Source organism: Callorhinus ursinus, unplaced genomic scaffold (assembly GCF_003265705.2).
Source record: "Callorhinus ursinus isolate GAN/ISIS: 27379988/994484 unplaced genomic scaffold, GSC_fseal_2.0 scaffold3, whole genome shotgun sequence".
Lineage (NCBI taxonomy): Eukaryota > Metazoa > Chordata > Mammalia > Carnivora > Otariidae > Callorhinus > Callorhinus ursinus.
In genome coordinates this window covers 48,312,254-48,330,477 of record NW_027397065.1, presented here as the reverse complement: position 1 = coordinate 48,330,477, position 18,224 = coordinate 48,312,254, and the positions used below count along the sequence as shown (strand labels likewise).

The following is an 18,224-nucleotide window of genomic DNA, read 5'->3' as shown; positions in this document are numbered from 1 at the left end:
TTTTTTTTTTTTTTTTTTTTTTTTTTTTTGCAGAGAGCCGATGTGGCCGTAGCTCCTTTAACTATCACCTTGGTCCGGGAAGAGGTGATAGATTTCTCCAAGCCATTTATGAGTTTGGGGATCTCCATCATGATAAAAAAGCCACAGAAGTCCAAACCTGGGGTCTTCTCCTTCCTCGATCCTTTGGCTTATGAGATTTGGATGTGCATTGTCTTTGCCTACATTGGAGTGAGTGTCGTCCTTTTCCTGGTCAGCCGCTTCAGCCCCTATGAATGGCACAGTGAAGAGTTTGAGGAAGGGCGGGACCAGACAACCAGTGACCAGTCCAATGAGTTTGGGATATTCAACAGTCTGTGGTTCTCCCTGGGAGCATTCATGCAACAAGGATGTGACATTTCTCCCAGGTCAGTCAGCTCTTCTCAACCCCTTTGCTCAATGCTATATTTTTCTTGGGGGAAAAAAAGCAAACACTGGAAAGTTAAGGGATAGGAATTATTTCCAGACTTTACTGTATTCAGCTTTTCAACTATGCTTTACAGTCAGCTGTCCAGTGTATGCTCTCAATTATCTGGATGCCTCCTGTGTCTGAGCCAGCTCTGTCTGCTCTCTGGTTGATATGCTCTGTCAGGATTAACAGGCATAATCACAAGTCTGAAGTTCTGTAGCTGAAAGGTTCAGAGAAGGGGTGAGGGACAGCATGGTACAACTAACATTTAGTGAGCACCTATCGATGGGAAGCAAGGTTTTGAGTCCCATACATGCATTATCTTACTGAATCCTCACAGAAGCATAAGGTGAGACCCTCGTTGCATCTTCTTTCATAAATGAGGAACCACATAAATTTTGAATCTTGCCAAGGTTATCGGGCTAGTAGCTAGGTGAGTTGAGATTCGGACCACCATCCTATACTACTTCTAAGTGATGAAAGGAGCACTGAACTATGAGTGGGTCCCAGCACTGGCTATAGTGTGCTCTGTATGGCCCTGAGCAGGCCACCTGGCCCTACTAGACCTCGGTTTCCTCAATCTTAAGAGAAAAGGTTCTCTTTTTCTTAGTTCTGAGACAGACCTCAGAAGTAATCTAGTTCTAGTGGTGATGTAAATTTGTTTCTTGTGTTTTAAAACTGGGGTTTCCCAGAGGTGCCTCAGATACTGCAACTGAGAGAACTTGGGTGCCCAAATCAGTGAGGTTGCAACCCCTTCCCCCGCCCACAGAACCAGAGTAGTTCCGTTTTTGTCTGTTTTATATGTTAGATTGTGAATACTATTTCTTTTGGGGAAAAAAGTCATTTTGAAGCTAAGAAAGAAAAAAAAGAAGGCAGGATGGAAAGTAGGGGACATGAAAAAAACTTGAAATTTTCCAATCTGGACCAAGTCCCACATTTATTGACCTCCTGTCTTTGTGTGTAATGTTCTTTCAACTACATTCTGGAATGTTCATGCCACAAATCCCCTCCAATTTACCTGACACACAAGCACTGACTCTATTTCCTTTTCTTTTTATGGTTGTTCACTGTCTATGAACTCCTTTTCCGCTAGGCAGTCCCTTGTAGACTACCAAGTTTCTAAAGCACACAGGGCGTCATGACTTACAACTTGGCTGTCGTGAATAGATTTGCACACACTGTCACCCTTTGGGGACATTGCATAAATATTAAGGCCTCATGGACCTGTGCTGGAGGCATCTTTACCACCTGTCTGTTTGCATTTGAGAGTCAATGAGAACCAATATTCCTAAGTAGCAATGGAATAAAATTCTTCCTAAGGAGCTTCCCTCAGGATTCATTTTGGCCGCTGTATAATTTAGGTAGTCTCATTGTTCACCATTATAATCTTGTTTTTCTTTAAATAAGAAGACAGTTGGGGGGTGGGGTGCGTGGGAGAGGAGGTGTGAGACTGGATGCTTGGCCAATACTGGCAAACACATGGTGAAGAGTAGATAGAACCAAGCAGGGGAAGGACTTGCTTAAAAATAAATCAGGCCACTAGATAAACAGTGGAAAGAAATGACTCTTAACTCATCAGTATAATGTAGGGCCATCACAATATGCACGTGTCTAAAAAGACCAGGGGTTGTTGTTCTCCATTATTTCCTTCCTCCATGGGCATCTCACCTCCTAATGGTTCACCCGAGTGCGGTCTGACCTCAGGGTATGTTTTCATACTCCCCACCCTTCCTCCCAAGGTCTCAAGTCAGTGGCCCACAGGAGCTGAATCCCCTGCCAGGCCTGTTTTTATTTGATCTGCACAGAATTTGGTCATGGTTGTGCACAGCCGCATGGTAGCTGCCCTCCTCAGCTGATCCGTTTTCCCCCTCTGCACCAACGCCCCCAGCTAACCACCTTCATTCCCTTATTACTCAGCTGGCCCCTGGGAGGGTATTTGAGTTTGTGACCTCTGACTGCGGGAGGATGTTCAAACTTTGCCTCCAGGCCTTCTGAGGGTTCCAGTAGAGTATCTTAGGAACCAACACTGAGGTGAAGAGGAGACTGAACAGGATCCAACCCAACCTCCTTCCTCCCAATCTTTGATAGAACACCTCCACTCTCTGCCTGTTTTTTCACTGGTAGAATGGAATAGTTCCCACCTCAAGTATTGTTGGGAGGTTTAAAATAGAATGATACATATAGAACCCAGAATATAATATCCAGGAAGCACTATAAAACAGATGCCATTTTTTTATTATTTTATTGATTTTATATATTGGGCTTCCACTCAACTTCACTAGAAGAAAAGGCACTCCCGGATTTGAAAGCCACTGAACTTCTCCCTTCTTGGGAAGTCCAGAGACAAAGCAGAAACAGCCAGTGGTTCACTCCAAAGACCAGCAACACCTGGATTCCTGAGTCTCCTCCTCACAGGAACTGGGCAGAAGGATTTGAAATTTTGGATCAAAGGGACTGACAGACAAAAGAGTGAACCTTCCAGAATAAGTTTTATCTATTTGAGGTGGACTTTTCCTTATCAGGCCCTACCCTGGCCAATCCCAGAGCTTAGGGGCCTATAGAAACCCTCTGAGAGCCAGAGTAACATCACAATGTATCCTGGAAATATACACTAAAGAGAAAAAGCATATACTTCATCTCACTAGGGCCATACAAAAAAAGACAAGGACACTTAGACAGTGGTCAGAGCCAGAGACTACAAACATCAACAGAAGGTTTTGTTTTGCTTGTCTCATACCAAATTTCATGGGCCTCTGACATGCAGAGCACTGTGTCAGACAATCTGGGGATTATGGTGGGAAGAGATTTAAAGGGCTTGTATATATCAAATATCCTTCCAAATGAGCTTCAGTTAGTTGTTCTTGCTGTTTACTTAAAGAATATAGCATAAATCCTCACTAATTTAGATTTTCAGAAACTAGATTCCATCTGAATTACATGTATCTACACTCACACACAAGTAGCTTTATCTCTTCATCTCTTCAAAGTTCATGTTAATGTCTATTAATCAAAGCCAACAAAATGTAGCTAAATGTGCTTGCCTGCAATTAACACAATAATCTGACCACAAGAATATGAACAGATAAAGAGTTGTCTTTCTTACATTATAAGAAGCGTGGAAGCAGGCAGTAGCTCATGTTCAGTGAAACCAGGATCTGCTGTTTTGGGATTGTATTGGCATTTGCTCGTATTCACAGGATGGCTATACCGAGATATCGTGTGCATGTTTCAAGCAGCAAGAAGGGGAAGAAGGGTTGCCATTTCTAACTCTTTGGCTCAAAAAAAAAAAAAAGAAGAAGCTTAACAGAGTACTCCCCACCACAGCAGCTGATGGCTGCTTCTCTCTCCTTAGAAACAGTGGCGCATGATCACTCATAGTGGCAAGGAGGGCCAGTAAGGCAAGAACTTAGCTAGCCTCTAGAGGGGAAGGGTGGGGATGGCTGTGGAGGAATCAGCCAGCAGCAATGGCCACAGTGGCTTCAAGTCAATGTTTTCTGCACTTACACGGTGGATAAATAATCTATGATTAACATATTCAATGACATAGGTCAGTAAATGCACCTGAAATGCTTTAAAGACTCTTCCCACCTCTCCTTAAAATACTTACATGAGAAATTGGGTTTGTGTAAGCTATTTAACATTCCAAAGTTAAAATTCAGTTTAGCTGTGATCACAGATTACAATTTTTTGCATTAGGCTGATGGTGAGATTAAAATGCCATCTGTGAATTGACTTCATAGACCTGCTTCTTGCATCTGATGACCTATTTTTAATAGATATTTAGATGCCTTTTCCCACAGAGAGGAACATTTTGAGAAGAGATAAACTAAAGGAGGGACAAAACCATCACAGGCAAAATGTATTTTTAGTTCCTTCAACTTTCTTTTCTGCACCCTTTCCCCCTATTTGTAGCTAGTTTCATTCACTTATTCAACAGGTATTGCTAATTGCCCACATTATGCAGGGCATGGTGCAGGGTGCTGAGAATATGAAGATATATCAATGAGGAGCATGAGGCTAGGAGTATTTGCTTCAAGGAGCTGCCAAGTATAGTGCTGTAAGACAGACATTAAACAGGCAATTGTGGTGTGCTACAAATAAAATGACCCTACTGTAGCAGTAGATAATAAGGGAAGTTGAATTACAGGGGACTGACTTAAGGAGTTCTGAGACAGTTTTTCTGAGGAGCTGATAGGTAAGAAAGAGGTAGACTTGCACAGAGCGGAGAGACAGAATAGCCATGTGCAAAGCCTCTCAGAGGGAAAAGAGCTTAGCTGCTTTCAAGGATGGAAGGGGTGAGCAGTGTATATGGCTTGCAGTGAATGAGAACAGGGGTTTGAGACAACATCAGAGAAATAGGCAGAGTCCAGATTATGTGCGGCCCCATACCATAGTATAGATTTAGAGTTTTACTTTAAATATAATGGGAAGACATTGGAGAGTTTTAAGCAAAGGAAGGATTGGTTTACATGCTAAAATACCACTCTGGGAAGCTATGAGGAAAATGAATTGGGCAGCGAATAGTCAAGAATGGAAGCAGAGAAAGAGGATCTCATGGCCATCTAGGGGAAATTACAGTGATGGAAATTATAATGGTCATGACGATGGATTTGTGGGCTACTTTGAAATTAGAACTGACAGCACGTGCTCATGTACTGGATATGTGAGAGTGATGGGAGGGAAGAGTCCATGATGGATCCAAGAGGTGGGGAGCATTTGGAAAACATGGAACCAAAGTTCCAGGGACCTTTAGCTTTGGGTGGGATCATTAAGATGATCTGGTTTATCCATCTCATGTTACGCATGAGGAAACCAAGGCCCAAGAGGGCAAAGCGATTTCCTCTGAGGTGATCGAGACAATCCCTGTGGCCTGTTGATGCCCAGTCTAATGCCGCCTACCATGCAGTGTCAAACCATGCAGTGTCAAACCATGCAGTGTCAACCCAAGGCTCCCACTGTCTGTAAGTGAGCTAAGAGTGAGCCTCTCCACCTCTCAATTCCCACAGCCCCCACTTCCTCATTGGCTCATCCACGGGATCAGTACTTTTCTGGGTTCCGATGACTTTAGTAAGTAGAAAAAGAGGAGTTCGGGAGGTCCTAGGGGAATAGAGGAAAATGGGAAATTATGACTGCAGCTTTCAAAAGTCCTTTATTCCTGATCTTAAAATGTATCAGAATATATGATAATTATCTCCACCTAGTGAAGATAATTAGTCTCAGTGAGAAGTCTCGACTGGAGGAGTGATGACACTTCGGCGATCTCCAAGAACCCTATAGCACACACCTCCCCCACCCCACCAGCTAATCTACTTGTTGGGCCAAGCAACTGATTCACCATGGGAACAGGATAACCAATGAGCAGATCCCAAACTGATAACCAACGGCAGTCTGACCTTTGCATTCACACAAAAGTTCCATAGCAACCAGTGTGCAATGACATTGAGAGGTGATGAGAAATCCACCCCGTCCACCGCCTGTTCTCCCACCTCCTCTCCCAGAGACAGTCATGCAAACCTCCTCCTCTTGCTCATCTTGTGTCATTGAAGTGCTGTGGGAGGAAAGAAGGGGTGCTGAGAGTAGAAATTCAGGGAAGTTGATAGAAGCTACCTGAAATCATAAAATAGTTCACCTTTAGAAAACATAAACCTCATTTAGGACACAGATTCATTGCTTCAAGGAACAATATCATAAGGATGTGTGGACAATCATGATGCAAGAAGTGTAGGATAGATGCTTTGTTGCTTAAGACTAGGTATAGGGGTTTCTACGGGGACCACCTGCATCAAAATCATCTGTCCCTCACCTTTGGCCCCAGTGAGGGGCTTCTGCAAATGTGTCAGGTGTGATCTGTGTAGGGACTGTCCAGGATTGGCCCCATCCCTGGGACTTCAGCTCATTGCCTTCCTTTTCAACTTTAATCCTCTGCTACCTGATGGCAAGACCCAGAGCCAGGCTCCAATGCCCAGCAGTTTCACAGACCATTGAGAAGCACAAGAGTAGAAGTTTCAGAAGCTCCAGAAGCCACATGGAAGTATTAAAATGAATGCAGTGACAGGAGGATAAAGGCTTCACTGGATACGCAAATGAAAAGCATCAATTTCCGCATCTCAGCCAGCAATTGTGGCCATCAGGAAGAGGGAAGTCAAATGATGCTCTCCCTCTCTAGAGTGCTCTGAAAGTCCAAGGTTTGAGCAGCTTAACTGAAGGAGAGTTTGTTTTTTCTTTCAAAAATCACCATAGGCAAATGTTTAGAAAGTGTTTCACTGAGCTGAAAGGGATGTTTAGAGCCATTTATTCACTCATCAAATGTTTATTTAGCACCTGTTATGCAACAGATATGGTTCAAAGTGCTATAGGACATATCACTGAACAAAGCAGACAAAAAATTCCCTGCCCTCCTAAGAGCTTACCTTCTAGTGAGAGGAGGCAAGCAATAAGCAAAACACCTATAAAATGTAATCAACACCCCCATCCCAGTTTGATAGGTGAAGGTTCTGGCATACAAGGAGGGGAGGGACTTAGCCAGGAGTCACAGAGGTAATTCTTGTAAGCTCATTAACACAAGAATGGGTGTCAGCTGGGGGCTGTGGTGAATGGAGAAGTGCATGTCAGCCAAAGAAGGCAGCCCCCACTCAGGTGTGGACAGTCATTGCCCTGGGAACTCTATGCAGAGGAAACAGCAACATGCCAAGATTCAGCTTGTGGGCCACCAGTTGGATACCCCTGGAAGAAGAGCAGGAGTATAATGTACCACTGTACCTTTAATTAATTTAGACCATACTTGGAATATTATATTTATGTACTTTTTAAAGGAATTTCCCCCCTCCTCCCTTCATTTTTGGTCCCAAGTATATGTTCCAAAATATGATCACTATGTTTTTCTCATCTTTCACATGCCTTAGAAAATCTAGGTCATGGATGGGTGCTGCCCTACAAGAAAGATGATCCCTATGTCTCTATAACCAAAAAGGCCTGCCCATGACTATATCTTCCCAGGTTCTACATTTTCCTGGAGAGAACCTCTCCTTTCCTGGAGAGAACCATTTCTCCTGGAGAGAAAAGAAAGTTTCTTCTTAAAATTTCTCTGGAAATGCAGCATCTTGGACCAGAAGACCCAATTGTTCATCTGAAAAGAAGTACAGAATTTTACATAGGGAAAACATGAAAGCATCATTAATCAAATTGATGGGGAATGTATGCTCATACTCCAGTGATGGTTTTGAATATGAATTAGGCACACTATCCATCTGTGCAAATGAATACTTTTGCCCTAGGGATGTTCAAGGAAGATAAGAGGCAAATTAAGCCCAAGGTATCAAGCAGAAGATCAGTGGTATCAGGCACACTAACACAGAAATGACAAACCTAGGTGATGATACTCCTGGTGTGTCTCTGATGGCTTAAGAAGGCCTTAAAATAAGGAAGCCCAGTACCTGCTAGAAGCAGGATGGAGTCCTACCCAAGGGAGGCAATGGGAGGAGCTGTTGTCACAGGGGGCAGGCCCACATGACTGGAGGAGGTGGTAAGGGAGCTTAGAAAGAAGTTTAGTCTCAGTCTACTGTTAGCCCACTGGGTGAGTCACTTCCTCTGTCTTGCTTCTCCGTCTTCAAAATGGCAGCAAGATGGTACCTACCAAGTCTCCAGACCCCCATCTAAGGTGTGTCTCCCTCTGATTCTCAGGTTCAGCCAAGGCTATAGCCAAACCAAGTTGTGCTTCATTTTGTTTACCCATGCTGTTGTCATCCCCTCTGGTTGGAGTGACTGCTCCCATCTTTCCTGCTCAACTCTTCCCCCTTTGCAAATACAGGCTTCCCAACCCCAATTACTCTTCTGAATCTGTGCTTCACGGTAATGGTTATGCCTGAGGCCTGGGACAGGGTTGCTGCAATTGAATCCTAGCAGCTGTGCAAGTGTGGGAAGATAGCTTCTCTGCACCTCAATTTCTTCTTCTGGCAAATGAGAATGATAAGAAGATGACCTACCGAAAGGATATTAAGCGACATGATGCCTGGAAGGCTCTTCCCCTGCACAGGGCTGACCCACAGACAGTAAGAGCTGTTGACATTGCTGTTGCTGTCACCACTGTCAATGCATATCTCTGAAGGCATCCTTCACCTGCAGCCCTGTACTAGAGTACCCTGGCTGTTCCTCACCAAAACACAGACTGGCAGACTGATCTCTGCAACTCATCCAAAACCTGGCACCAGGTGTTGTACATTCAAATACATGCTTGTTGAATTAACATGTCACTTTCTAAGCATGTCCTATTTTTCATTTAATGGAGAGAAAGCAATCTAATGGAGAAAATTTCTGGCTGTCAGTAACTACCTGTGTCACATGGGGAAACTCAATCCTGGTCTATGAAGGGATTTGGAGGAAAATCAGGTAGAACTGGAGAAAAGGAAGTTAAATAGACACAGAAAACAAAGCTCCCCATCATCCTAACGTCGCCAGTTACCCCATTATTCAGGGACACTCTAATTTTCTCTTGGCTTGCAAAAACAGTAGTAATAATTGCTTTCACTTATTGCAACTGCTATGTGCCAGGCACTCTGGTGTTAGATGACATTACTCGTCATCATGACAACCTCTGCTCAGGTACATCAGCACCACTCTACAGATGAGAAAACTGAGGCTCAGGGTGATTAACTCCCTTGTCCATGGTTACCCAGCAGAGCTGGAATTACAATTTGTGTGTGTCTGATTCCATGATTTATCCTTGACACACTGCAGCCTTCCAAAACCAGAAATCTTCTGAGTGTCCCTTAAGGCTCTCCATGGACTGTTAGAATTCATGAAAAAAAAGGTCCCATTTTCTTCTGTAGGGCTCCCTCACTCTGAATTTTTAATGGACCTTTTTTGCCTTGGGTTTTTATTCCATTTTTATTCTTTACAGTCTGTTTGTCTTTAAAAGCCATCCCCTGAGGAAGGAGAGGTAAGCACCCAGGAATGCACTCTGCCCCCACCAAGAGGAAGTTCATTGTGGCCAGCTGGAGAAAGAAAGATGTGAAACAGAGACAGAAGAAAAGATACAACTAGTGCCACTTAGGAGAGGCCAACCTCTTGGCTTCAGCTAGGAAGTGACTATGGCATAGGGTAGGTTTCATAGTCATAGCGAAAATCTGGAGAGGGCATGGGATTCTTTAACTATAGCTCCTTAGGTAGGAATGGGAGTGAGAGAAGAAGAGACAAAAAGGATCACAAATAGCCTTAAAATTGTAGGGGTGAGAAACATCTAGGGTCCACACATTTATCCTATAGAAATGGTTGTGCAAATGCAACAGGATGTATGTATAAGGATGTCCTTTTCTTTTTTTTTTTAAGATTTTATTTATTTATTTGAGATAGAGAGAATGAGAGATAGCACGAGAGGGAAGAGGGTCAGAGGGAGAAATAGACTCCCTGCCGAGCAGGGAGCCCCACGCGGGACTCGATCCCGGGACTCCAGGATCATGACCTGAGCCGAAGGCAGTCGCTTAACCAACTGAGCCACCCAGGCGCCCTAAGGATGTCCCTTTCACTGATGTTTTAAAAATCTGTTAGTAGCCCACTGTCCCTCAGTGGAAGTCTGCTGAAAGAAGCGATGGTTCATCATCCAGTGGAACCCAATGCAGCTGTTTTGGTAGAAGAACAGGAATGCCTGTGCTGCTTTGTAAAGATCTTCAGGGTTGCATGGCAGGGAAATAATGGGTTGTGGTCCCACTGGCCCCAAATTTAGGGTCTTTTTCACTGCACCAGGCTGCCTTTCTGGAACACAGGGAACTAAGAGAATGTGTAACTGAGGGCTAAACTCCATGGCATGTGGATTTGGTGGCAGTTTTTTTCTGAGAAAGGCAAAAGTAGTGTGGGCTGTGGTGAAAAGAGACCTCCGGGAAGCATTGGACTGTGCCTTGAAAGATGAGATAAGATTTTCTACAAAAGCTAAGAAAAATGGAGGGAGGAGTCGGGGGGGGGGGGGGGCGGGAGGCAGGGAGTGCCATGAACAAAGGCACTGAAGCAGGCATGTGTTGAGCCATGGGACCTTTCAATCAAGGTCATTCCTAGGTACTTATTAGCCGAAGGTTCAGAGCTCACAAAGTTTAACGATAAACTCAATACTATGACTTCGGGGGACCTATAACCTTTATAAAGCCATTAGCGCATCACCTAAGAAGCCAAGAATCTAAAATGGGCAATGTTGGGTTAGTTCTTCAGTTTTCATAAGTACGAAATTCCCAGGTCCACGTGGAGCATCTTTATTGATTGGTGTTAAGTCTTGGTCTACCATGGGTGGAATGATGTCAGCCAGGTCTAATTTCTAGAATTCAGAGGGTACTGGCTGGGCATTCAGGGAGTCCCTACCACTGCTGCTGCCAGGTTATTTATCTCCTGAGTGGCACAGAGGAGCTGTCAGGCAAAAAGATGCCTTCCCTTCTGTGGGAGTCTGGCCAGGCACCCACCTGATATTTATCTTCTCTTCCATGTCCTATCCTCTGTGTGGTACCCATTCTGGGAAGGGGGAGAGAGAATGGAGAGGGAGTTTATTTTGTTTTGTTTCTGGTTACCGTGTGTGTATGTTGCTGTAGACACCAGGGAGCATTAATCAATCAAATGTTTTAATTGAGCACCATCTTGGTTCTAAACCTTGCCTTAGGCACAATGCTAAGCATTATGGCAGATGCAAAGAAGCAAGAAACATGAGTTCAGACATCTGACTTTGCAAGTCAGTAGAAGAACCAAGATATACAAGAAAAAAAGGTAGATAATAAAGCAGAATGTATATGTGAATAATTCCCAAGCACAGGATTTGTAGTCAATAGGTAGAGAAAAAAAAGATCACTGAAGACTAAAATGATCTGGGCTGGCTTAGTGAAAAAGGAGAGACTTGGGCTGGTCCCAAAGGATAAAGCTAAACTTACAGAAGGAACTCCAGGTAAGGCAGTTGGGGGATGGAGGGAAGCCCAAGCAAAGAAGAAGAAATAACTATGTTTTGAGACTATATAACCATTATTCAGAGAGACCTGGGTTTGAATCCTAGTCTACCAGGTACTAGCTGTAAGACTTGAGCCAGTAACTTAACTAGCAAGCCTCAGTTTCCTCTAAAAAAACAGGGCCATCAATGCCAATATCATAGGATTCTTACAAGAATACGTAAACAAACAAAAACTGATGCAAGTTGCCTAGCATATACCAGGGATTCAAAAGTCTTAATTTTCTTTGCATCCTTTTGTGTTAATCACATCACTTCCTTTCCATTTTGTCTCTGGCTTCCCACCACTCATTTATTCTGTGGTGAGAGCTTTCTGGGACTCACTGCCATGAATCTCCTTATCTGGTTGTCCTCCTGGCCCAGCACTGGCCAGAGGGAAGTCCAGAGACTGCTCCCAGAAAGAGGAAGGCTGCCAGGTACAGTGTCATGGCTGGAGGATGTGGACAGCATCACTCATCCCCTCCCAGGGTTACTTCTCACTTTAAGCCTGGACAGGAACTGGATCTGAGCTCCTGCCCGCCTCTGTGGCAAAACTCGTCTCCTGGGCAGCAACCCTTCCCTGCCAAACTTCCCTGCCTACCAGGCCCCTCCTCATCTCCTGGGCATCTGATTTTGTTTCTTCGTGGTCAGCATTACAGTGATTTTCTCCGTTTCCCTGAGTGACAGACACTGGTTTTGCAGGACCTGTGAATGTGCAGCTCTTTTTCAACAGAGTAATTAAGAGCATGAGCTCAGGAGTTAGACCTGGGCTTATTTCTGCCTGCCACACTTATTTGCTGTGTGACCCTGGACAACTAACTTTGCAACTCAGAGTCTCTGTTACTATTGCAACATAACAAGTCCAAACCTGTAGCATAAAACTACAGCCATGTTATTATGCTCATGGAATCCACAGGTAAGGAAATTTGAAAAGCAGCATACTGGGATGGCTTATCCCTGCCTGAAGATGTCTGGGACCTCAGATGGAAGAACTAAAAGGCTGTGGATGACTGGACAGCCGGAGGACAGAATCATCTGAAGACTCAGGCACAGAGCTGGCAGTTGAAGCTGTTGTCCCAGACACCTACATGTGCCCTTTCCGTGCTCTGTGTGGGCTTCCCCAGCATGAGAGTCAGTTCCAAGAGCAAGGGACCAAAGAGAAGGCAGGCAGAAGCTGTATCACCTTTCATGACCTACCCTGAGAAGTCACATAGTGTGACTTCTGCCATAGTCACAGGTCCAGGCATATCAAAAGGGAAGGAACCTTTCAGTAGAACAAGTGTCAAAATCACATTGTTAAGAGGAACACATGGAATAAGACAGATTGTTATGGCCATATTTGGAAAAGACAATCTGTCATACCTTATATATAAAGAGAAGATCATTCTTTTTGGAATCACTGTAAAGATTAAATAAGTTTTTATGGTACTTAGCATGGTGCCTGACATGTAATCAATAAAAGTCATATATTTATTCATTCATTCTCTCCCCCTCCCTCTCTCCCCTTCTCCCTCTTTCCTTCCCCACTCCCTTCCCACTGCCCTCCCTGCCTCTCTCCCAGAATAGAGATATATACACATATACAACATTTATAGTCAGTATTTATTAATGTGTAGTCAGTGCTTATTAATATTTTGTGTTCATAATAGATTCTAGTAATTATTTAAGTTAATGAATCTATAGATTAGATCCCTAATGAATCTACAGAATAGAGCCTTAAATGTCAGGTGGTTTCTTATCTAATCATCTCATTGTATATTTCAGAAAAACCAAAGTCGAGAGAGTTCACAAAGTGGGTTAAATTAACGTTGACCATTTTGTAGTCCAGACTTCGATGAAGCATTTTTGTTGAAAATAAATCAAGTGACCCCTAACAATGAGCAATTTTTCAAGTGACTGATGTTAAGATTTCAACACCTTTCAGGATATGTAGGGCTTTGAACTTCATCATAATCCCTAGAGGCAAATGAAAAGAGATAGGAGGAACACAAGAGCTTGGTGTGTTGTCATTGTGCAGAACTGAACACTGAAACGAGCCAGGTCACTGCCTTTGCTTTTTCGACATTATATATATTGTTCCTGCTCCCCACAGCCAAAGGCACCACATTTAGGCAATATTTGCTCAGTGAATCAGCAAAGCAGAACAGAGTTAGCAAAATTGAGATGGTGTGCCTTTTCATCCCTGTACTGAGAAGTAAAGCCAAGGCAAACAGAACAAAAGGGGCATGGTTTATTTTTCCTCAGCAAAGCCATGCAGGGAGCCTGGCTGGACAAGGACAGGAGTCAGAAGACATAATTGTGGCTGGGTGACACTGGACAAGTCACTTTCCTTCTCACACTTCAGATCTCACAGTCTGAATGATCTAATTCTACAATGGAAAGTGTTTACTGAGCCCTTGTGATCAGTTCTCTCCTTAGTACATGAAGAATACACGGAAATAAGAAATGCCAGGTCTTTGCTTATATGGTGTTTTATAGTCAAACTGGAAAGATACAACTAACACATAAGGAACAGAGAACTTAAAAAGCTCATGTGTCTCTTGGGACTCAAGTGCCACCCATGGATGACCCAAAAAGGAGAGATGGATGTTGGTAGAAGGTCAGTCCTCATCTACCGATCTGGCTGGAGAAGGAGAAATGGCAGACACATCATTAAACCAGAAGCAAATCCACCAGACCTCCCTACAAAGCCAGTGGCTCTTACATTTCACCATATCTGTGGCATCAAAACTCAAAGGGGAAAAGGAGGATTTCATACTAATACAAGGAAGATTCATTTGTTTATTTTTTTCAAACCTCAACCTCTTTTTTAGTCAATGGACTTCTTCCCTCTTAGATTTGATTTGATATGCTGAGCATAGGAAGATTTTTAATTGGAGCTACTGTTTTCCTCATCTCTTCCCCCTTTGACACACCATTTAATTATTTTGAGGTACAACACACAGTCAGTGCACAAATCATAAATACATAGCTCAGTTTTCATAAAGCAAAAACACCTGTATGATCAAAACTAAAATTAAGAAATAGAATACTACCAGATCTCGGGGACCTCTTTTTGCTCCCTTCCCCATAAAAAAGTAATCACTATCCTGACTCCTGACATCATAGACTAATTTTACTAATTGAGCTGTTTTTGAACCTCATAAGTAGAACTACACAATATGTACTCTTTTGTGTCTGGCTGTTTTTGCTCGATACTATGTTTTGAGATTGATCTATGTCATCACATACAGTTGCAGTCCATTCATTCTCATTTTTGTATAGTATTTCATCATGTGGATAAATTGCAATTTATTTATCCAGAAATAAATCCAAAATTGTGATTATCTTTGCAGATAAACATTTCTGTTGTTCCCAGTGTAAGGCCATTATAAATAATACTGCTATATTCTTGTAAAAGTCTTTTGATGAGCATATGGAATTTCTGTTGGGTATATACCAAGGAGAGGAATTCCCAGACGACATTATTTATAATTCCCCGTTACAGATTTTGCCAAACTGTTTCTGAAAACAGATTTACATCCTCATAAGCAATAGATGTGTTCTAGTTGCTCCACATCTACCTTTTTCTACCATTTTAGCAAGTGGGTGTTATAATATCACATATGGTTTTAATTTGCATTTGTCTGATGACTCGTAGCTTTTTTGTATTTATTAGTCATTTGTATAGCCACTTTTATGAAGAGCTTTGAAAATTTTTTCCCACTTTTCTGTTAGGTTATTTGTTGTTTCTTATTGTTGTTGTATTATAAAGCATTCTTTATAAATCCCTGCTAATGCATATTATCAGATGCCTGTATTATCAATATCTTCTGTTCCGTGGCTTGTCCTTTCACTGTCTTGACGGTGTTGTATGATGAACAGAAGTAGTTATAATGTAACCAGTTTAACAAGTTTTTCCTTTATGACTAGTACTCTGTGTGTGTTGCTTAAGAAGATTTGCTTGCCTCAAAGTCATGAAGGTATTCTATGATTTCTTATGAAATTTTACCTTTCACATTTAGATTTGTGTGTCCATAGATATGTGCAAAGTACAGGATCAAGGTTTGTTGTTGTTGTTATTTGGCATATGGATTTCCTATTGTGCTATCATGATTTATTGAGGCCATCCATTTTCCCTACTGCATGCCCCTTCCTCATAAATCAGGTCAACAAATATAAATAGGTCTGTTTCTGGATACTTGAGTCTGTTCTGTTGATGTACTTATTTATTCTTGCCCTGCATTACCCTATCTAATTATTATAGCTTTATAATGCCTTGATAACTAATAACCAGATGTCTGGAGAAGGCTCTTCATGGATGCTAAAACAAAGGCTGGCTTATTCCATTAGGGACACGGGGTAGTATAGAAGAGATTCTCATATGAAATCATGTCTGCAGTATTTTTCTAACTGTGAGATACTGTGATTCCATTGGAACGTCAGTGATTGTGGTTTTTCTTGAAGCTCTAGAACAAATCAATAGCTGAGACACTGTCCATGATTTTCTGGGCAGTGTTTCAAAATACCTACAAGTGATGGATAAAGCTCAGAACACTTGTGAGTACAAAAAGCATCCTTTAGCATCCAAACATGAAGCATGTAAAACTCTAGAAACTATCAGAGAAAAGGCAGAGAAGGATTAATTCTCTTTCATTTAAAATTAACCTAAAAGAAAAAAATTCTATATCAAATGAGATAGAAGGTAGTGGGGAACAAAAAGGAATTTGTTGTGCATTCAAAACATCATTGCTTTTATTGACTTAGTCTCATTAGTGTGTGAAGAAAGCTGCAGATTGCATTGGCACACCAAAAGAGAGATGAACAAGTAAAAAATGTAAATTTTTTTCAGATAGCATGTTTTGTGCCAGTTGAGTCTAAGGGTATTACTAAGTAATGGATGTGTTGGGCCAGTTAAACTAGGGGTATTGACTGAGTCATGAATCACCAAGCTCTTGACACATGATAAAAATAAAAATAACATAGAAAAAGCAAACTCATCTATAGGCTTGAACCACAGAGCAAAAACTGTTCTGTGCAAAATTTGGTTTTATTTTATCTTGTGAATTTCCTATCCTTGTTTAAGTCAACTATACTGAAATGCTATGACTTTGAAAAGGATAAACAACGTTCCTTTTTGTTGCAGCAAAATAAAACCCCCACACTCAATAAATCAAAACTGTACTGGCAAAAATTGAACAATTCCATCATTTGCTAAAACCTCTAAAATGCTCAAATTTGTTTGAATACTTCTGTAAACAATTCAATCAATCAGTGTTGGCAAAAGTGTATGTTAGAGTACTTACAGTGGACTCAGGACTGGGCTGGGTGAATGGGAAATTCTCAAGGACAATAACATGTGGTCTCTAAATACACACACATACATGTACACACACACACACACACACACACCATTATTTCTTAATTTACTGGGAAAAAAATGCCCATTAAATAATCGAACATGGTGCTAGCTCTCTTACCTCTGTCCTTCAGCATCATAGCAGTCTTTACATGTTATTACAGTTGCTTTTTCAGTACCTATCCCCTAGGCCATTACTTGTGAAATTTGTGCATAAAAATTATCGAGGGATTTTGTTAAAATGAGGTTCAAATTTAGTAGGTTTGGAGTGGGGCATAAGATTTTGTATTTCTAATAAACTGCCAGATGAAGCCAATGCTACTGGTCCTGAGTAATAAAGTTGTAGGCTGACTCAGAGCTCCCCTAGAGTGAGGGCCTCATTGTCTTGCCCACCACTATGATTCTAGCACCTACCACAGAGCCTGGATGAATATGCAGAGTAAAGAAGTAAATAAGTGTCTAAATATTACTTATGATTTACATTTATCAATATTTTTGTATTGGTAGACATGAAAAAAATTTAACAGTATGGGCATAAATACCAAAATAAAAACATGCATGGCCTCATGAAGAAGACATGATGGAAAGATGTAGGAAGTAAAATAGATGGGAAAGTACTATCAAATTATAAAGGGTTTTTGAAAACCAGGCAAAGGACTGAATATTAGGCAGGAAATAAAGAATAAATCAGTATAATTTCCTAATATAAATCAGTATAATAATTCCCTAATATAAATCAGTATAACCTCCTAATAAAAAGGAGAGTGGTGGGGCTGAACATTTTGAGATGTTTAATCTGATGGCATTGGGCAGAAAAGCAGAAGGCAGCATATTTTTATTAATTTTTAAGACATGATCTTTGCTTCCACAAATCCTCTCTTTTCCTCAACTAGAATGTGAGCTTCCTAAGAACAGAACCCAATTTTTATTCATCTCTATATCCCAGTTTCCAGCAGAGGGGCTGATGTATAGCAGTCACTTCAAAACATTCCATGTCTGGATATGCCACTCATGGTAGTCCAGCAGTGTCACTAAGGGCCCTAGAAGAAAACAAAAACATTTCTAGGTGCCTTGATTGTGGCATGCCATACAGAATGTGAATAATCTAAAGCAGAAGCCAGGGGAATCCACACTGTAAGGACTCAGGTCAGTAGAGAGAGGGGACATAGTTACAGACATCAGAACCATGGAGAGGTCCCAGTTGAGTTGCTCTTACTCTCTGGGCCCTGTAATCCGAATTTGCCATAATCGCTATTTGACTCTTGTGAGACCAGCGAAATTTAGTGGAGCATATTCATGAGCCACTGATATAAAACATGCGAATTACTATAGAAATTATATGTCATATTGTGCTAACTAGGCTGACTACCACTACTTCATTATCTAATAAAAAGCAGACAACAGAGTTTATGCCTATGACACCAAATTATTTTCTGTAAATGTCAATTAAAATAAAATGACAATAAAAGTGGACCTTACTTTGAGACAGAGCC

The 18,224-nt window shown here is 41.8% G+C and overlaps 1 protein-coding gene across 5 annotated transcripts in view; it reads left to right on the top strand.

The window, feature by feature from the left end:
* The window catches only part of GRIA1 (glutamate ionotropic receptor AMPA type subunit 1), a 299,507-nt gene that overhangs the window by 209,960 nt on the left and 71,323 nt on the right, over positions 1-18,224 (top strand). For all 5 annotated transcript variants that reach the window (XR_012377477.1, XM_025867184.2, XM_025867186.2 and 2 more), the window contains exon 11: positions 34-404. Coding sequence is in view for 4 of the 5 variants with exons in the window: in XM_025867184.2 (XP_025722969.1) it covers positions 34-404 (371 nt within the window). In the remaining variant the exon portion in view is untranslated. The remainder of the gene's footprint in view (positions 1-33; positions 405-18,224) is intronic.